General features: G+C 42.6%; 2 protein-coding genes across 2 annotated transcripts in view; both read right to left on the reverse strand.

The window, feature by feature from the left end:
• Positions 1-22359, reverse strand: part of GDPD4 (glycerophosphodiester phosphodiesterase domain containing 4) — an 88799-nt gene that overhangs the window by 11467 nt on the left and 54973 nt on the right. Inside the window, exons 11-12 of the mRNA XM_075547786.1 lie at positions 15473-15694; positions 14413-14567 (exon numbers count right to left, since the gene is read on the reverse strand). Of these exons, the coding sequence (XP_075403901.1) occupies positions 14413-14567; positions 15473-15694 (377 nt within the window). The remainder of the gene's footprint in view (positions 1-14412; positions 14568-15472; positions 15695-22359) is intronic.
• LOC142444938 (pumilio homolog 2-like) lies at positions 6002-10393 on the reverse strand. The gene has a single exon (XM_075546330.1). The coding sequence runs from the start codon at positions 10243-10245 to the stop codon at positions 7279-7281; it is 2967 nt and encodes a 988-aa protein (XP_075402445.1). The 5' UTR covers positions 10246-10393; the 3' UTR covers positions 6002-7278.

Here is a 22359-nt window from a genome sequence, read left to right on the forward strand (position 1 = left end):
GAAACCTGTCTTGGATGAAGTTCAAGCAGGAGGTTCCTTAGAGCAAAGATGGCAAGTCTTCGGTGCTGTGGATAAGGTATTAGCAGAGACCAGTCCTTGGACAAGAGCGTCATGCTTGCTAAAGTGGATGGTTGACAAGATGAATGAACATAGCAGGGGCTCAACCAGGGGGACAACTCCGAGGAGGGTGCGGGCCCAGGAGCGCTTTGTTCAGAGGGTCCTAGGAGCTGAGCCCCACTCAGTAACAGCAACGGTGACCATGGCCAGCAGATAACAGCCTCGAGACCCATCCATGGGAAATGCCAAACAAGATGTGGACGATCCACACGCTGGAATATTATTCAGCTACCAATGGAACGATACTGAAACCTGAAACTATCCTAAAAGTAAAATCAGAAACAAATTGTCCATGCAATGTACAATTTTGTACAAAATAGATGATTTTATATAAAATATCAAGTATCTGTAATAGAGAAGACCACAGAGAGGGAAAGCAGGCTGGTGATTGCTCAGTTGGGGGTGTCATTGATGGTGTTTAATGGATACGAGGAGCCCAGGTGCTGTGGTTGGTCAGGTGTTGGGGTTTTAACCGCAGGGTCAACAGTGTGGACCCAGCAGCCACTCCTCGGGAGAAAGATGAGGCCAATTCCTGCTGTGAAGACTGAGCCTCGGGCACTCTCAGGCCCAGGTCTCCTCTGTCCTCTAGGGTGGCTGTGCGTCAGGACTGACAGGAGGGAGTCGGTGTTGCTGTGCGTGCGTGTGTGTGTGTGTGTGTGTGTGTGTGAGAACAGGCATGACGTTTGAGGTAATTTAAATGTTTCAGAACTAGATAAAGGTAATGGTTACACAGCACTGTGAATTTACTAAATGTCACTATAGTAAGTGCTTTAAAATAATTTTGTTATATGTTATTTCACCTCAATAAAAATGAATATATTTTACCATATTACTAGGATAAGAGGAAAATCATATGATCATCTTGATATAGAAAAGCACTGATAAAATTCAATACCCAGTCATGAAAAATACTTTGGAAATAAGAAATACAAAGAAATGCAAATATGACAAATGGCTCTATAGAGATAATCTAGGCACGCTAATGGCATAGTGGACTAGAGGTAGTACTGCTAATCACAAGGTCAGCAGATCAAACCTACTAGCCTCTTCTAAGGAGAAAGATGAGACTTCCTGCTCCCATAAAGATGGAAAGCCTAGGAAACCCATCGGGCGATTCGACTTTCTCTGTAGAGTTGTTATAAGTCAGAATTGACTCGATGACAGTGAGTGAGTGAGTGAGTGAGTGAGTGAGTGAGTGAGTGAGTGACAGATATAAATCTAGGAGCCTTGGTGGGGTAGTGGGTTACAGGTTGGACTGCTAACCATAAAGTCAGTTGTTCAACCCACCAGACATTCTGCAGGAGAAAAAAGGAGGCTTTTTGCTCCATGATTCAATCTGAGAACTTCAAAAGGATAGTTCTACTCTGTCATAAAAGTCCCTATGAGTCAAATCAACTCAATGCGGTGAGTTTGGTATCGAGTGTGGAGTATACATTAAATCTACAGATAGTATCCTACTTAATAATGAAAGAAATATAGATGCAGAGACATCACTTTCAGCACTTCTATTCAACACTGTCTGAAGAACAGGTCGACAGGAATAAATTAATAACTGAAAAACCCATCTCTGCAGTCCAGTGGATTCAGACTCACGGAGATGCTGTGGAGCAGAGTGGAAATAAGTGCCCCCGAGTTCCCGAGGCTGTGCATCTTTGTTTGTTTGTTTGTTTGTTCCCTCACCAGCTCTATTGGCACATACTTTACACATCAAGGGGAAACATACGGTCATCACATCTACCGTAGAGCACCCCGGGGTTCAATCGCCTTCACGATTAGTTGTGCAACCACAATCCGCTCCAGTGCTCCCCCTTCACTGCTCACACCCACAATCCCCTTTCCCCCCTATCTGCTGCCCCACCCTGCACTCCCTGTCACACCTTGTCTCCATTATTTTTCTCTCCTCTTTAAAGCATTTTATTGGGGGCTCTCACAGCTCTATCAGCCTTGTATCGGTGCTCGTCACTGCAGCCGCCTCTGTAAGGGAGCACGCTCATCGCTCTCCTTCCATAGCGGTGGCTTCCAGTGCGACGCGTGGTGAGCTGCCGTGTGCAGTGCGTCACACCAGCAGGACTCACCTATGTAAAATCAACACCCAAAAGAAGTGAAACTGTCATTGTTTTCAAACTACAGAACTATGCACATAGTACATTTCAGAAATAAGATTGAGATTACCAAATATATATTCAATATGCTAAAACTTTATTTCTATAAGCTAACTATGAACAAATAGCAAAACAAACGTGCAGTATCATTCACTATAGTACCAAAATTAAAAAGTACCTACGGATAACTCTACAATTGATTGTAATAATGGTAGTATGACTGCTCTTGATTTGTTTGAGCTCTTTAACTGTGTGATATCTGAATTATGTCCCAATAAAAATGTACCAAAAAATGAACTCAAAGACATCATGTGAAGCAAGTTATACACAAAAGGACAAATATTGTATAATTTCACTTACACAAGGTACCTAGAATAGGCAAATCCATAGAGACAGAAAATAGAATAGGAGTTATCAAGCACTGGGCAGGGGAGACAAAGAAGAGTTGCTTACTGGATGTAGCATTTCTGTTTGGCATGATAAAAAGATCTGGAAATAGACATTATTAGTGGTTACACAATATTGTAAATGTACTTAACACTACTGACCTATTTATTCAAAACCTGTTCAATATCACCACAATAAAAAGAAAAGAAACATGCCCACAGAAATATGGTCACATTGTTTTTTTAAACAAATGTGCAGAGGCAATTTAAAGGGAAAAATACAGTCTTTTCAGCAAATGGTATTGAAACAATTGGACGTCCATGTCCAAGGAAGTGAACCTTGACTAACCTTGACCCTAAATGAATCAAAGTAGACTGTGTGTGTGTGTGTGTGTGTGTGTGTGTGTGAAACGTACAGCTGTATTTTTAAAGGAAGCATAGGATGAAATCTTTGTGACTGTGGATTAGCCAGCTCTTAAATATGATACTAAAAAAGAAGTTGAGATGGGAGAGAGAGATACCAAACCACATGAAGACCGCTCAGGAGCAGAAGCCCAGAAAAGACGAGGACCTTCCTCCAGAGCCAGCAGAGAGAGAGAAAGCCTTCCCCTGAGGTTGGAACCCTGCATTCGGACTGCGAGCCTGCTAAAGCGTGGGCGCATAAATGTGTTTGTCACAGCTACTCACCTGTGGTCGTTGGGTACAGCAGTGCCGGCTCTGTGGACCCGGAAGAGGTGGGTGCTTTTCTAGCACGTACCTATACTATGGAAGTGGCTTTGGACTTGGGTAATGGGTGGAGGCTGTAAGCGTTTTAAGGTGCCTAAGAGTAAAAGCCTCGATTGACTTTGAGGAGACTGTGGAACTATGGATGTAAAAGGCAGTTCCAGTGAGGGCTCAGAATGAAGTGAGGAGACTATACAGAAAGACTATCATCTTAGAGACTACATACGGCACCAGCAAGAGAATGCTGCTAGAAATGTGGACATGCAATCGGCTTCTGTGGGTCTTGAAGAGAAAATAATAAAGATGTGGATTGGAGGATAAAGGAAGGCTTCGTTTAACGCAACTCGCCGTATGCAGTGGCAAAGAACGTGTCTGAGTTACAGTCGATTATCTGGTCATCGACAGCACTTGTGCATGATGAATATCTGACTGAAGAGATGTCTAATCAAGAGCTTACGGGTTTTTCCTTTCACTTATAGCAAAATGGAAGAGGGAAAAGATGGACCTGAAAATGAGCTGTGCAAAATGAGAACAGAACGGGCAATTTTAGGAAATTCTGTTGCACACACCAAGGACACCTGTCCTCGAAAGCTCACCAAAGACGTGGCTACACAATAATCTTGTCACGGAGCTCTAGCCAACGGTCACTGCAGAAAACCCATTAGTTTAGATGGAAGGGCATAGAGAAAGGAGGAGACTGTCTGCCTCTTGGAATTCCAAGGCAGAGAAGAGGCCAAAGAACAACATGGTTCCCTTCCAAGAAAAGGAAAGGACCATGCACCTCTAGAGTAGCCTGGAGCTGCGTAGTGGTGCTGGAAGAGAATAGAAAACTGGACTTTCTCAGACTCACAGGGTGGACCAAGGTTTCCTGTATCTCAAAGTAGGGGGCACAACTTAAGTTTCAAAGAGTCAACATTGCCGATTCGGGTCCAGAGCATGGGGCTGCTGCCCAGTAGGATGGCCATCAAAGCAAGTGGGCCTGCCAAGCCCCAGAGGCAGAAGAACAGAGGAAGCTGAAGCCAAGGGGTGAGTCATCACTCAGACAGACTAGAAAAATGGGGTCACCCAGCTCCCAGGGGCTGAAGTGTCTTGGCAGGCAGAACCTAAGGGGTCTCTGTCCAGCTCCAGAGGGCCTGGCCACCACAGAGTCTGGAGGTGGAGTAATTGGTTACATGGTTTCAAAGAACAGAGCATTATTGTAAAGCCTTGAAAGCTACTGTAGTTTACTTCGACAACTCTCAATTTCACCAAATCAATGTTCATTATTTAGTTTATACATACGTGCTCACAGTACTATATGAAGGTAAAAAAGTATAGCTTTTCCTCTACTGCAAATTATTTTGTTTTCCTGGAGTTGGTGATTATTTTTGTGCTCTTGGTTTTCGATGCCCTTATCAACTCAACTACAAGCCCGCACAGAATTCGTCCAGGACCTGCCAGCCGCAGAGCAGCACTGCCCTCAGCGGCGCCAAGCGAAAGAGTCTCATGAAGGGATTATTCAGAGATGCGGCCAAGCACGCAGGGACTTCAGCGTTAGAAAGAACACGGTACAAAGCACGCCCCTGCAGGGCGAACTTTGAAAACACTGGAATCTGTGAAGGCAGCAGGACACATATTGCACGACTCCACCACCGTGATAGGGACTCTGCAGACTCCGTAGCGACAGAAAGAAGGTAGACGGTGGTTGCCAGGGCTAGAAGAAGCGGCATTGGTCGTTCAGGGAGAGAACCCTCATCTTCTTGGAGGGGCCACCCCCCACCTGTCACTGCTGCCATGCTGCTGAAGGTCTCAGTGGAGTTTCCAGACGAAGGCTGGTAAGGCGGCCTAGTGACCGATCCCCAAAATCAGCCTCTGAGCACTCTGCATCACACGGTCCAAGCCACCATCGAGGGGGAGCACAGGGCGGGGCGCGCTTTACTCCGCATGTGTGGGCACATCACACGGCGGTACGTGGACGGCAGCTGACAGCAACAGGGCTTGGGAATAGGTTAAAGAGAAACGGGAGAGTAGCTGCTAAAGGGGATGGGGTTTCCTTATGAAGAGATGAATATGCTCTAAAACTGAGTGTCGTGCTGATTACACAAAAACACCGACTTTTATACTTGAAGAAGGTAACTCATATGTCATGTGAATTATCTCTCATTGAAGCTGGCATTTTATTTATTTATTTATTTATTTATTTATTTTTTAAGGATTAAAAACGATTTTAATTATACACATATGGTCACAATTTTGCCTTAAAAAGATTGTTGGGAAATGTACATAAGGCCGCTTGTAAATGTACATCATATGTTACTGTGTCTTATGTCCAGAGAAAAAAATGTTATCATACAGATTTGCTCTTACTTGGGAGTAGGCTATTCAAAGATACAGTACTCTTCTGTACAAAGAAAAAAGTCACATCACATTTAATAAGATGGAAAAAGCATTGGCCTCCATGGTAACCAAATATCTCAATCCAATACTTTCTATTATGCACAATACCCTGACTTCAATTGAACGCTACCCAAACCTAGCACGACCATATTAACAGTCAACAACTATGTTATAAAACAAAATGTATATCACAATAATAAAAAGAAAGCTGGTTCATACCTCCTAAACCATATAAAGATAAAAAAATTTTTTAAAAATCACTCTTGATTTGGAGAAATAAATTTACATTATTCAACACTATATGCCAAGTCAAAGAGGGCAGGGACATAAATGTACACTAAAATGCAAATGTTTCCCAAAGAGATAAAACAAACTCCATTTACAGCGTGAAGGTTTACAAATGTACACCTGTACAACCAAGGTAAGCATCACTACTAAATCATCAAGGTTTTATAATAAACACGGAAACAAGATTTGCTTTCAAAGTATAAACTTACATCTATTACTACACACGCAATGCAGATATTCATAGGGAGCAGAAGAAGCTAGCCGAGTATGTAATCATGCTTAAATGGCGAGCTATCACATTCGCTTTTCAGTGGCCCCTTTTACCTCTCTCTGATGCCTTTCTGGATCTACTATGGGAAAGCAAAATAAGCCCAACATTTCCTGTCTTTGTAACTCTATAAGCAAAAGAAAATACAAATTTCCACTTTCTCTTTGCAGACCAAAATGAAAAGTTACTATAGGATCTAACTTTTCATTTAGTGCATTTTAACTGGATGGAAGTGTCACCATGATTTTGTTTTCCTCGACTTCTTACAACAATTACATATGTAAGTATATACAATACTTTTGTACATTGCCAGAGACATTTGGGGAAGTATTTGTATTAAAACCACATCCATTGTAAATAATGTAGGTTATTTTCTTCTCAAGTCAGATAATTCTTGTCTTAGTTGCTGGGTTTTTTATTTGCATGATAGTTTGTGAATTACCAAAATACAACTTAACCTTTTCATTTAAAATATTAATAATATTGATGCAGTTGATTTCTAATCTGTTATAAAAGGTGTCACATTAGGGAAACAAAAGAGAAAGAAAAAAGACTATAATTCTATATACATCTCTAGAAACCTGTTGTGCTATGGGGTTAAAGACCTATCAGACTGCGAGCCAGTTTATTAAAAGAATACTGTACTTTTCCCTTAAAAACTATTTTTGTGACTTTACAAGGTAAAAATTTACAAAATATGTGACAGGTTTTCTGTGTGTGTGGATACAGGTACATCATATACAAGCATTCTGTGCTTTGCTAGCAAGTCAATCTGATAGGTCTCCACTGAGGGCTGGCTATATAATTCACCACCACCACCCCAAATATACACAAGAACCTTAAAAAAATTTACAAATGGATGAATAAAGTCAATAAATAGCTTTGCTTAAAAAAAAATTGAAGATCCATGGTTGAGTTGTGTTTTGATAATTCACAAACAAAAAAAACCTCCGAAACAAATAAAAACAAAACAAAACAAAAAAACCCTTTTCACAGAGTTATATCATCTTCTTTCCCTTTACAACATTCCATTTGGTGGTCCTACAATAGGCCCAAGATCTGGGCTATTTTTCAAATAGTATTTTTCCAACTTGGCCAGTATATGCTTTCCGTATGTATATTTGCGCAAAGTAGTAATGTGAGGTCGAATCTTGTGCATGATGATCTTTCTCTGAGCAGGTTCAGCCATATCAATCATCTTCTGAACCACATAGTTGGCATACTGGTCCTTCATCATGGTGTATAAGGCACTGTGAGGACCATCATTCTGGCAGCAAACCTCGTCAATCAGTAATGCTCTCTCAGCACGGGAGGCATGAGTAACACATTTTTCTACTACATTGCTGGCAAATTTGTGTTGACTCAGAGCTAAGACCTTGCCTCTGATTTCAGCAACAATTTTGCTCTTGTCTTCAGGTCGACCATGTTCCAGGACATGCTGAATAACATAATTGCCATACTGATCCTGCACCAACTGCTCTGTATGTTGGTGGAGTTCCTCTAAGACAGGTAAGGTCTGCTCTGCAGTGCAATGCTCTAGGATGCGCTGGATTACTCTGCAGCCGTAAGGATGAGTTGAAAGCACAAATACTTGTCCTTTGAAAGCATCGATGATGAACTGCAGCGACTGCGGCTGCACACACTCAATGCACTTTTGTACAACATGGTTTCCATTCTGATCCTTCACACATTTCAGTACATGACCATCTAGCTCCTTCACCATTTCACCCTGCTGGTCAGAGGAAATAGACTCTAATGCTTTCTGAATAACACGGCAGCCATACATCTGCAGGGCTAAAGGTAGAACATGACCACGAATGCGGGTAGCCAGGGCTAATTTTTGATCCAAGCTCCCAAACTCAAAAAATTTCTGTATAACATAGTTGCCAAAAACATCTGTCATTAATTGATAAGCTGCTTGTAGAATTTCATTAAATACCATCTGTCTTTCAGCTGGAGTAGCTCTCTCTAGCTTTTGCTGTATGAATCTAGAACCATGCTGGTCTTGAGAAAACTCAATTATGTGTCCAATCAAGTCTCTAAGTTGAAGGTTTGGGAAGCGGTTGTTTCTGAAATCTTCCAATAATCTACTTCGGCCAGAAGGCATAATATCAGACCTATTATATCGGAGTCGAGAAGGAGGAAAGAGCTGGCTGCTGGAACTAAACAGACTGGAAGTGCTTGAAGTACTTCGGTATTTTGCTTCTGCTCCAGGTGCTGCAGAGATATAGTGACCACTACCATTTGTTAGTCCTCCTGAAGAACCAAATCCACTGAGTGCTGAGCCTATGGCAGCACCCAAAGAGCTACCACTTCCAAAGCCAAGAGATGCACTTCCAGGTTGACCAGGTCCATGAGAAAATAAAGAAGTGCTCTGGGAACTATTACTTAAAGAACTGCTCCCATAAAATGAATTAGACTGCAGATTGGTGCTTGGCTGCTGCTGTTGCTGCTGCTGCTGCTGTTGTGGTGGCTGAGTGCCAATTGGCCGAAACAGACCATTTGTGGTGCCTGTAAGACTATTTGCAGTTCCTCCAGCTGCCGCTGCTGCTGCAGCTTGTGCTGCTGCTGAACTAATTAAAACAGGTGTTGGAGCCATTAATCGAACCGGAGCTCCAAGGCCAGTTCTGGCTCCAGGGCCAACCACTAAGGCGCCAGTCTGATCATAATAGGCGGTTGGAGCAAGTACTTGATAGCCTGGCATTCCGGTAGCCAGGCCTTGACCAAAAGCCAAAGTTGGGTTTGCTGCTGCGGCAGCTGCAAGTGACTCTGCTTGCTGCCCTTGTTGTCCCTGATTGGGGGTAAGAGGGCGCTGACCTGCTCCAGCACGGAGAACCTGTTGCTGTCCTGGCTGGGCTTGTGATGCTGCTTGCTGATTGGCAGAGTTGTTTGCTACTGCTGCAGCTTGTTGCTGAAATAAATTGGCTGGATACACCCCCCAAGGAACACCATAATACTGAGGTGGAACCACTGCCGGACCTGCTAATGTTGCTGCTGCAGCCAATCCTGCTGCAGTATATGGATCGGTCCCTGGAGGAGCAGCACTAATAATATATGGGTTTGGCACAAATGCAGCAGGAGCAAGGCCAGCTGAAAATACACCTGCTATATGTGGCTGCTGAGCTGCAGCTAACGCATATTGCTGCTGTTGGGCTGCAGTTAACTGCTGAACTGTTAGTGCATTTGTCCTCTGAAAAAGCTGCTGCTGGGAATTGTAGTCAAAAAGGCCTACAGTAGCTCCTGAAGAGTCCATTGGTACCTGATTACCAGGATAGTCAAACTGTAAGGAGTCCAGGCCAACTTGTTCCATGGCATCCAGATTCTGAGTTTCAGGATTTGAAAATTCTTCAAGAGGTTTATTAGCTGTAGGATTAGGAAGAGATCCCAATCCTTCTGGGGGATTAGGATTGGGGCCTAGGCGCTCAACTACTTCAGTTGGAGAGGCTTGACGGCTTCCAGGAGTGCGATTAAACTCTTTGCAATCGGCATCCATTCCATTTGGCAAACCTCTGCCATTTACTTTAGAATCACCGTCCTCTCCTGGTTTAAGATCTCTGTTTGGGTCCTCCTCAAATGGAGAAGCCTTGCCCTTTTGATCTCCTTTCTCAGGTCCATCTGTTTCAGCATCTCTAGTGCCAAAAGTTCCCTTCCTAAATCGAGAATCCAATTTTTCAGCAGGAGAGGAACTTAATACATATTCTACCATGCTCACGCCAAGGCCTCCACTTTCTGATCGGGGAGACAGTATTGCATTTACTTCACTGTTTCCATGAAAACCCTGTCCAATTCTTCTCTGTACCGTAATAGGCTGGGACACTGAATGGTGAGAAGTTCCCCATGCAGTCTCTCTCCATTCATCATCCCCAAGAAATATGCCTTTTTGTCCATCTTTTGTTGAATCATCAGGTTCCCAAAACTTTTTGGTCGGTAAAAGCTCTCCCATTCCCCGAGGTTCTAATGCAAGAGCTTGAAAATCATGATTCATTTCATCCACAGATCAAACGGGGCTGCTGCGGCCGCGCTGCCTCAGCCGCGGACACCGACCGTTGGGCGGACGGCAGCGTCGCTCTGGGCCGTCTTCCCCCTCCTCCGCCTTCGGTGGCGGCAAAATCTTCTTTCTCCACCTACCTCCCTCCCCCCCCACCCCACCTCCTCCTTCTCCTCCCCCTCCTCCTCCGAACCACCGAAGTACCGAGGTTGAGACACAGAGACTCACAACAACCGAAGCTGGCATTTTAAACAAAACATACAATACTAAAATGATGCATGAAAGAAAACCTGATCAATTGGATTTTATAAACTAAAAATGTTTCCCCTGCCAAAGACACTGGCGAGGGAATGTAAAGACAAGCTATAGATGGGAGAAAATATTGTCAGAGCACATACAGAGCAAAGAGCTTATATCCAGAATAAGAAAAGAACTCTCAAAATCCAATGGTAAGAACACATGGTAAATCAGATCACCAAAAACGGGTGAGCACTTGAATCGACCTTCACCAGAGACGATACAGGCTGGCAAATAGGCACATGAAAAGATTTTTAGCAAACTGACCTCCTCCCTAGAAGTATGTGATACTGAGGACAACACTAGCCCTGCAGGTGGGGAGAGGGGCTGGCCTGCCACACCCACACAGAAGTAGACAAAGAGCTAGTGAGGGACTTTCCCCCATGTCAGCACATCAAGCCCCGAGGATGATGTCCACGCACGGAGCTGCTAAGGCACAGGAAGGACTGTAGGGGCGAAAATAACTTGTGACATGATATCCCCTCGCTGGAGCACACTGCGACAGAGGACAATACTGGGGTCACATAGCAGTGAGTCCAGTCTGAACTCCCCATAGTGGGGCAAACCAAGAAGAGAACCTAACAGATCAGCAACTGGAGCAAAGCAAAACCACAAAGCCCCTGAGGAGCCCCCAAAATCGACTCCGTGCTAGGAGGGGCAGTTCCCAGAACCCTACAGGGGCAGTGCAGAGTCAGTGGCAGACCTGGAATTATATATGCGTTTTCATTTTTTTGGCTAGTATATTTACTGTATATACTTGAGTATAAATAAGCCAACCCAAAATTTTCAAACTAAGATTTTCAAAGTTTTATTTTGAAAATTTTGGGTTGGCTTACACTTGAGCATATACGATATTATTTCTCTCTACTCAATCTTTTGGTTTGGTCTCTTACTGTTGGTTTGCCTACCTATATAAGACAGGCATGGGAAGCAAGGCTGAGGAGACAGCAAAGAGTCGACAGTTCCAGATGGACATAGGGGGAGGAGGGGGTGGGGGAAGGGAGCCATGAGCAAACAACCCCACAGGCAGGGAACAACTAGGGAATTAAAATCAACAGTGAGGAGGACCTGGAGACCCTGGGGGTGCTGGAGCAGCAGCAATCTAGCTGAGAGGAAGGACTAAGAGGCAGAAGAAGGGCGAGCATGATGGTGGGACAGGAGGAAGGTAAAAGGAAACAGAGGAAAGATCTAATAAGTGAAGCTATGGATAGAGGTATAAACTTAGGTATGCACTTATGTAAATATATTAATTCATAAAAATAGAGGTATTGGCCTATGTACATATATATTAATATGGCAATACATTGATGTGATGGATGTACTTTGGGCCTCTGCTTAAGCCCTCCCTCAGTGCAAGAACACTTTGTTCTAACAACCTGGAATTCAGCAATGCTCAACTTCCAGGCATGATCACTGAAGACAAATGGGAGTATAAGCAAATATGGTGAAGAAAGCTGGTGGTGCTAGGCTATCAAAAGATACAGTGTCTACGGTTTTAAAGACTTGAAGTTAAACAAGCAGCCATCTAGCTGAGAAGCAAGAAGCCCACATGGAAGAAGCACACCAGCCTGGGCGATCAGAGGTGTCAACAGGATCAGGAAAAAGGCATTGGAAGACCCAAAAGAAAGAAATTATTGCTGAAAACAAGGGGTTTGGGGCAGAGACTCAAAACCCATCTGTAGACATTAGGACATCCCCTCACAGAAGGGTCACAAGGAAGGGATGAATCAACCAGGGCACAGTATAGCGCCGATGAAGCACACAATATTCCTCTTGTTCCTTACCAGCCACTATCATGACTCAGTCCTGGCTTTCACTTTGAGTTAGACCAGAGATTGTACACTGGTACAGATAAGAGCCCATGGCACATAGAATGCAGGTCAGATAAACCCATCAGGAATAGAAATGGGAGTAGTGATACCAGGAGAGTAGGGGGAAGGTGGGGGGAGATGAGGGGAAGGGGGGAGAAAGTGGGAACCAATCATACATAACTACCACCACCACCACCCCCCTTATGGGGGCAAACAACAGAATTGTTGGGAAAGGGAGATAGCGGTCAGTGTAGGATATGAAAATAATTGACAATTTATCAATGGGTCACAAGGATGGGAGAGAGGGAAGAAAGAGGAGCTGATACCAAGGGCTCAATAGAAAGTAAATGTTTAGAAAATAATGATGGGAACATATGTACAAACATGCCTGATACAATTGATGTATGGATTGTTATAAGAGCTGTAAGAACCCCAATAAAATGATCATATATATACTTAACATCATTAACTAAACCCACTGCCACTGAGTCGATTTCAACGTACAGTGCCTCGGTATAGGCGTGCCCACATTGTACACCTTGATGGGACAGAGAGCCTCATCTCTCTTCCTTGGAGTGGCTGGTGGGCTTGTTACCCTCAGTTTACAAGTAAGAAAGGGATGCTCAGAAACATTCCAGCAGCACGTATGTAATGATGAGTAGGCTAGGATTTGAAACCGTCTGCGTTCTATCAGACAGAAGACCTGGTGCCCTAGTGGCTGTGCACTGGGCCGCAATACTCAAGGTCAGCAGTTCACAACCACTAGTGCCTTCTCGGGAGAAACATGGGGCTTTCCACTCATGTCAAGAATTACAGTCATGGAAACTCACAGGGGCAGTTGTACCCTGCCATTTGCAGTGAGTGTGTGTGTATGTATGTGAGTTACCATCATTTGCAGTGAGTGTGTGTATGTGTATTACCCTGTCATTTGCAGTGAGGTGTGTGTGTGTGTGTGTGTTTTCTCTCAACCACTGTCACAGGGTCCATTCTAACACAAAGCAACCTTATGCACCCGAGGAGAACTGCCCCTTTAGGTGTCCCGGGCTGTCCATTTTCACCAGGGCAGAAAGTCTCGTCTTTCTCTCAGAACAGGAAAGGTTTGATGAGGAGAAGCTATTTCAGCCATTGGTGGGTTTGAACTGCCAGTCTTCTGATTAGCAGACAAGTGCCTAACTACTGTGCCACCAGTGGCCCGAACCTAATAGGAAGAGGCTATTAAATAGAATATTACCATTTTATGCCTAGGTATTTTTAATCCTGAGAATCTTTCTCCAGTACAATATTTATAAAAGTGGTGGTGGATGATTTTAGTTCCTTCTCATGCTTGTATGCTTGGGATTTTAATTATTTTTGAAATAATGACTTACTTAGATTCTTAGGTATGTTTGTAAGAAATCTGGCTGTCTGCATCATGAAGCTATATGTGAGATACGACAATCCTTATTTGGTAATTCATGGCAGGAAGAAATAAAACAAAAAACCACCACCAACAAAAAAACTTTTAAGGTACAGATTTTCAAAAGGCTACTTTATATAAAATCAGAAATGCAAAGTAGACAAAAGAGTGTATCAAATGATTGAGGGACTGGGACAAACTGAAGAAGGGGCTTACGACTATTCAAGAAACATGGCCTACACTTGATAACTGCTCACTGGCCGAGAGGGGAGAGGAAAGACAGAAAGAAGGTAAAGGTGTTACGTGTGTCCCTGTTGTCCAGTACACTGGGTCCAGGACTGATGAATAGGGTCTCGGGGGGAGCGGGGAGGGGAACGATGTTGGGGAGTCCAGCAAGAAAAGGAATGTTTGGAAGTGGACTGTGGCAGCAAGTGTACAATTCTGCGTGACATGACTGAACTTTAAAATGACAGATGTATGAACTCCCAATCAATGACATTTTTAAGGTTAAAAGGATCTAAAGGAGAAAGTGGATGACTGCAGAAAGACGGCTTCACAAAGCAATTTGAGATGGGAAGGGGAAGCTAAGAAGCTTAGTTGGAGCGTGGTTTTGGGCAACTAAGACAAAGCCAACTGCGAGAGGCAAAACCCCTCACTTACCTGAGCCCACTGTAGAACAGCTCCTTGTAGTCAACGTTTATTACGCTTACTTTTTGTTCTGCAAGTTTTTCAACAGATTCTAACCGGCCCACATGCTGGAAACCGGGAGCTAAATACCGGACGTAGTCCCGATCAGAGCCAGGCAACCAGAAAATCTACAACGAGACCAGGGAGCTCTTCAGTGGCCAGCCATCTCCATGTACAGTCTCATGTAAAATAGGTGACGCCTCATAACTTGAGTACTGGCCTAAGGGAAATAAGAGTGACTCTCAGGCCTTTGCTGAAAGAGTCAGCCTGGCCCAAAGGACTCGTAACACGAATACGTTCTCAGCTCTCCAGAGTTCTTCTGCAACTGAGGGTTTTCAGGACCCCCCACCCAGAGTAAACATCATGGGTCACGGGCCCACTGTTTGCAGAAAGTCTCACACAGGGAGGCTACTATGATTCACCTGTAAAAATAGCTCTATTTGTAAAAACATACATATTTATTTCCTTTCCAGTACTCTTATAAGATTCTATGGATTGTCTGGTCAATTGTAGAGAGTTGCTTCTCAAAAATACGAACACATATCTGCTAAAACATGAGCTAGCTGTCCATTCTACATGGTTCATCAGAGACACGTTCTCTGTGCCTCTTTCTGATCTATGTTAGCCATGGTGGAGGTCACACGTATGGACCTTACACGCATGCCTCCTTCACGGGGTCAGTGTTTCATTTAATAAGGGACAGTAGATGGTTTACTGGCTACGTAGCTGTCATTCTGTGAGCGCCATATGTACTGCATAAGCAACAATGTCTATCTCCGTCAATCCCACAGCCACCAGGTCAATTCCGACCCACGGGAATCCTACAGAGGGAACACGCCTGTTCTGAGGGACTCTGAGACTGCGAATCTTCTCTCGGCCCACTCTCCACCCAGTGCCCCACCAGGGCTTCCACAAAGCAAACTTACTCTGAGGTCCCAAGGAGAATCCACATGGTCGGTCAAATCCAGCGACTATACTCCTAGGGATGCCACCCACTTCCCAATCTCTATTATAAACCCTGAGGTAGACATACCAGATGTGGATCGATTTTAGAGGCAAGGATCACGCTTACTACCACGCTGATATAGGAGTCTCTGAGAGGGTGTTTGCGGGGAGGGCGTGTAAGATCAAATATCAAATATTTTTTTTCCTTTCGTGCAAGATCCAATAAATTATGTAGTTTGGGAATTTTCTGACTTCTCGCTTTTTCATTATCAGCCTCTGATAGGGGTTCCATTTTGTAAAATGGTTTGTCCTAAAAATAAACAAATCCATCAGAAAATACATTGGCTCCCACCAAAAGCAATTCCTGGTTCTTCTGCTATGCAGTCCCACATCCAGTTCTACTTTCTTCTTGCCCCACTGCCCTTCAACCCACCACGCCCTCTGAAATGCTGGCCATGTGAGCTCAGAGTTGCCACAAAGAAAAGTAGAATGTAAGCTCCGTAAGTGATGGGTATTTGGAATGAGTTCTCCCGTGTTTTAGAACGTGTTGTCTGTCTTCGCGTTCTGGTTGTGACCTTTTCTTCTATAACTCAAGGGAACACGCTCCTTTTCCATTTCACTGGATTCCCACATCTGCTCTCACTCTTCTAGCTTTTAAGTAATGGAGAGAGGACAGGTTTGGGCTTCACATGTAACTGGTCTATCTTTCATGCCATAGCCATCTGTTAAAGTCCTAGCACAACCTACAAAGCTATACATGCAACTTCCTTCATGAAGTCCTCCTGGAAGATAAATACGTGGCTTTAAACTTCCATGGCCCATTGTTATGCAGCTTAATTGTACAGCTAATTCTGCCTTCTATAATTACTTGTCTATGATCACCTGTCTGTCGGTTTGTCACACTGAGGTGGCTTGTGTGTTGCTGTCATGCTGGAAGCTGTGTCACTGGCATCTCAGATACCAGCAGGGTCACCCAGAGTGAACAGGTTTCAGCAGAGCTTCCAGCCTAGGAACAGACTACAAAGAAGGACTAGGCCGCCCACTTCAAAGGAATTAGCCACTGAAAATCCCATGAATGGCAGAATATTGTTAGCTAGGGCGCCAGAAGATGAGCCCCTCAGGACAGAAGGCACTCAAAATACGACTGAGGAAGAGCTGCCTTCTCAAAGTAGAATCGACAATAATGACATGGATGGAGGAAAGCCTTTAAGATCTTCATTGGGACTTGAATCAAAATGAGAAAAAAACCAGCTGCAAACATCTATTAATTACTTGAACTAGAAATGTATAAAGTATGAATCTAGGGAAATAGAAAGCTGTTAAAATGAAATGGAACACATAAAGATCAGTACCCTAGACATTAATGAGCTGAAATGGACTAGTATTTTGAATCAGTCAATTATATGGTTTACTATGCTAGAATTTAGAAAACAGAAACAGCAATAATAGATAAAAGAAAAAATATTATATAAAAAAGAACCCAGCACAGAATATTAAGAACAAAGAAATTATTATCATGCATAATTAGAACAAAATGACAGCAATGAATTGATACCTATTGCTAATCATACCAAAAGTAAATGGATTAAATGCACCAGTCAAAATGAAGGGGCGGTATAATGGATTAAAAAAAAACAGCAGCAAAAAATATGACCCATCAATATAGCATCTACACCTTAAATACAAAGACATAAATTAATTAAAAATAAAATGATGAAAAATACATATTCCCAGTAAAAAAGAGCAGGAATAGCAATATTAATTTCTGGGGGGGAAAGATCACATCAAAATCCATTATCAGAGGCAAAGGACATTATATAATGACTAAAGGATCAATTAAACAAGAAGACATGATAAATATTTATGTACCCAATGCCAGGCTCCATGATAGTTCTATTATAATAGCAGATTTCCACATATCCCATTCAACAAATGGCAGAACAAGAGAATAAAAATGAACAAAGACAGAAAAAAAACAAACAAATGATCAATAGAGAAAAACTAAACAATACCGTCAATCAGCTCAACCTCATAGACCATCCAACAGGAGAAAACATATTCCTCTGTGATGCACATGGGCCATTCAAGCAGAGATTATATTTCTAGGCTACAAAGCAAGCATCAATAAATTTATAAGAATTAAAACTACAAACTTTTTTCTCTGCCCATAATGGTTTAAAACTAGAAATAAATGACAGAAACATCAAATAAAGTAAATACATGGAAACTAAACGCCGCATATCTAAAGAATTACTGGGTCATAGAACAAACAAAAAGATAAAATTTTAAAATAGTCAAATGAGAATGAAAATATAACAAAGCCTTTGGGACACAACAAAAGCAGTATATAAAGGAAAATTTATAGCAGTAAATATATACATTAAAAAAGACAAGAAACCCAACATTAACAACTTAACCCAACAATTTGAATAATCAGGGAAAACAGTGAGAAAAAGATGGCCAATGCTACCAGAAGGAGTAAATAACAAAGATCAGAGCTGAAATACATGAAATAGAAAATTTTAAATAACAGGAAAGTCATTTAGATGTCATGTCTTTGAGAGGATCAACAAAATGAGCAACCAACCATTAACCAATCTGACAAAGGAAAAAAAATGAGCAGAAGCAAACAGCCCAAGTAACAAATGAAAGTGGGACAGACCCAACTGGGGAAAAGAGGATAATAACAACACTGTAAAAAGCTGTACTTCAGGGCCACGTGGATGGGTTGATATCTCCAGGGTGCAGTATAGCTCTGATGAAACACAGAACTATTCCCTAGTTCTTTAATATTTCCTCCCCTTACTTTTATGGTCTTGGTTTTACCTCATTAATCTTGTTAGGCCAGCATAGTTCCATTTGTATAATTAAGATTGTTTGATGCATGAAATATAAGATAGGTAAACTCCTCAGAAATAGTAATGGGAGTAATGAATCCCTGAGGGTCCGGGAAGAGCAGCAGCAGTGGTGACTGTATAACCCCACTCGAGGGTAACAAATAGCAGAATTATAAGTGAACAGATTCAGTGGATGGTGTAAGATACAGCAAAATAATTATTATAAGTGACAGTAAGGGTTTCTGGGGGGGTGTAGGTGGGGAATAAAGAGGAGATGATATCAAAGAATTAAGAAGAAAGAAAATGTTTTGAAAATGATGGTGGGAGCAATTGTACAATTATGCTTATCTAACTGAATTACAGATTGTTAAAATATCTGCAAGAGCTCTCAATAAAATGATTTTTTTAAGCGATGTGCCAAAGTTAGCAGGCATCAAAGAACAAAAAATCATATCATTGGCTGCACACCTCCATGATACGATCGCCAGAGACAAACAGGTGCATAAGTAAATGTGGTGAAGAAAGCTGATGGTGCCCGGTTATCAAAAGAGATAGAGTCTGGGGTCTCAAAGGCTTTAAGGTGAACAAGTGGCCATCTAGCTCAGAAGCAGTAAAGCCCACATGGAAGAAGCACAGCAGCCTGTGCGATCACAAAGTGCCAAAGGGACCAGGTATAAAGCATCATGCAAAAAAAAAATATATATATATATATATATCATAGTGAATGAAGGGGGAAGTGCAGAGTGGAGACCCAAGGCCCATTTGTTGGCCACTGGAGATCCCCTCACAGAGGGGTTTAGGAGAGGAGATGGGTCAGTCAGGGTGCGATGAGTACCAATGAAGAACACAGCTTTCCCCCAGATCCTGGCTTCCTTCCCCCAACTACCATGATCCGAATTCTACCTTGCAGGACTGGATAGGGCAGAGGTTGTACACTGGTGCATATGGGAGCTGGAGGCACAGGGAATCCAGGGTGGATGATCCCTTCAGGACCAGGGGTGTGAGGGGCGATACTGGGAGAGTAGAGGGTGAGTGGGTTGGAAAGGGGGAACTGATTACAAGGATCCACATGTGACCTCCTCCCTGGGAGATGGACGGCAGAGAAGGGGGGGGGGAGGGAGACTCCGGATAGGGCAAGATATGACAAAATAATAATCTATAAATTATCAAGGGCTCATGAGGAAGGGGGGAGCAGGGAGGGAGGGGACAAAAAAAAGAGGACCTGATGCAAAGGGTTTAAGTGGAGAGCAAATGCTTTGAAAATGATTAGGGCAAAAAATGTATGGATGTGCTTTATATAATTGATGTATGTATATGTATGGATTGTGATAAGAGTTGTATGAGCCCCTAATAAAATGTTTAAAAAAATAAAGTGATGTGCCAAAAAAGAAAGCTATGCTACAACAAATTTCTAGAAACAAAACACTGACCCAAACTAACTCAAATGCAAATAGAAAATCTAAATAGATCTACTACAAAAGAGAAAGACAATGTCATTAAGCCTCCGCCTCACTCCTACCCACCCCGAAACCCCAGAAGGCTTCACTGGAAAGCTCTACCAAGCATTCTGAGAAGAGTTGATGCCCATTCTACTCCCCAAAGCAGAAAAGGAGGGACTGTCCCTGCACTCGTTCTACGAAGCCCCCAGCACCATGTTACCAGTCAGGTAGAGATATCACAGGTGGATATCCTTTATGAATGTAGACCCCAAACTCTCAACAAAATTCTAACCAACAGGATAGAGCAACTCAAAAAATAACACATCATCAGGTGTGCGGTAGTTACATTATCTGGTGTCTATTAAGAGTGAAGAGGTGGTCTAGCCTGTCAATCAGGTCGCAGCTTGATGAACCTCATTTTGGAGAGATAAATAGCTCACTGGATGCCAGACACACTCTGTTTCGTCTCCCTGTGAGACATTCCTGTTGACAAGCCACATGGAGCTACACTGATGGAACCAGAGCCCTGGAACTGGAGGAGCCACATGGAGATCCACACCAGCACTGAGATGCTTCCACCAATGGATTCACAAGACTTTCCACCCACAGGCCTGTGATCTTCCTGCACTCCCCATCATTACATGTGTTCAGTGAGTCTGAAGAGGAAATTATAGACTGGTATCGAACATATGGGCTAATATCGGACTTATGGACTTGATCTGAACGGGGCTGGGATGTTTTCTCAATGTACAATTGCTCCTTGATATAAAGCTCTTTCTTATGCACATATGAATGTCTATGAATGTTTCTCTAGTCCATCCAGACTAACACAAGGTGAGATTCATAGGAGGTATGCAAGGGTGATGGTTCAGTATTAAAAATTCAATCACTGTAATTCACCAAGAAATAAAACAAAGGACAATAATCCCACAATCATCTCAGTTATTACAGAAAAAGCCTTTGCTAAAATCTTTCCTGATGAAACATTTAACAAAACAAGACTAGAGGGAAATTCCTCAGCATAACTAATGGCCGCTATGCCAACCCAAGAGCTCAGAATGCTCAACGGGGAAGGACTGAGAGAGAGGCTTCCCTCCCCGTGAGAACAGGAATGAGACCATTATGCTCATGATCCCCAAGCTTACTCAAGACGGTGCTGGAAGTTTCTGCCAGAGCAACAAGGCAAGAAAGGGAATAAGAGGCAGCCAAAACAGACAGGAAAAAAAATAAAATTATTCTTACTTGCAGATGGCATGATCTGCAAAAAAAAAAAATCCCAGAGCTTCCAATGGAAGTAGTCAGAAAGCTGTCAGGGTACAAAAGCAACACACAAAACCAATTGAGTTTTTCCTGTATACTAAAGACAGAACTCCCAAAGGAAAACCAAAAAAAACACCACCACCTAGAACAGCCTCCACAATGATTAAAAAACACTTAGGAAGAAGCCTAGCTGAGGAAGTAAAAATTTTTTGCAAGGAAACACTACTACTGAAAACGAAAAGATCTCCCCAAATGGGAAAATATTCCATGCTCATGGATCAGAAATAGCAATATAGTAAAAATGTCACTACTACCCAAAGTGATCTACAGATATAATACAATCTCAAACCAAGGTAACAACACTCTTTAGTGAAAAGTAAAAACAAACCACAAACATTATATGGAAACGAAAGAGGCTTTCAATAGCCAAAGCAATAATGAAGAACAAAGAGGTCTCAAACTTCTTGATGTCTAAACTTACTACACAGCCACAGGAATCAAGACAGCCTGACACTACTTAGCCCCTGCAATAATGGCACGGACTTAAAAACTTGTAAAAACAAGAACAACAATTGCTGGTGAGGCTGTGGGGAGACTAGGTCTCATACACTGCTGACAGAACCACAGCATGATACCACCACTATGGAAAACATATGGTGCTTCCTCAAAAGCTAGAAATAGAAATACCATATGATCCACTGCTGCAGAGCTGATGCGGACTCAGTGACCCCTGGGGGTTTCCGGTACTAACCCTGTGAGGGAGTAGACAGTCCCATCTTTCTCGCCCTAGGTGTGTATCCAGAAAAAGCAGCACAGCAGCACAATGCACACATGTATATCCATATTCATTGCTTCATTATTCACAATAACAAGATAATAAAAACAACCTGCGTGTTCGTCAACTGATGAATGAATAAACAAATTGTGGTACACACAGACAATGGAATATTATGCATCAATAAAGAATCATGATGAGTCTGTGAGACATCCAACAACATGGATGAATTGTGAGGGCATTATGCTGAATGAAACAAATCAAGAGTAAACACAGTATGAGATCATATTATAAAAAAATCAAGAATACAAGGGGGCTTCAAAAAGTTCACATAAAAGGAACGAAAAGATAATGGATTTTTCCATGAACTTTTTAAAGTCCCCTAACAGGTTTACACACAAAAATAAGCATTATTTGATATTACCAGTACTCTCAGTTAGGGACTGTCGAGGGAGGGATAAGCACTGACTACAAAGTAGATAAGAGTGAATGCTGGTGAAATGAAAGGCAATACTCACATAAGGCAAGTCAGTACAACATGACCAAGGCAAAGGAAGACAAAAACAAGAACACAGACAACATTAGTAAATGCAACAACATTACAGCCCTGCGACCGGAGGAATAACTTGAGAGTACATGTGTAGGTAAATGTGAGTACATATGT

Source organism: Tenrec ecaudatus, chromosome 4 (assembly GCF_050624435.1).
Source record: "Tenrec ecaudatus isolate mTenEca1 chromosome 4, mTenEca1.hap1, whole genome shotgun sequence".
Taxonomy (NCBI): domain Eukaryota; kingdom Metazoa; phylum Chordata; class Mammalia; order Afrosoricida; family Tenrecidae; genus Tenrec; species Tenrec ecaudatus.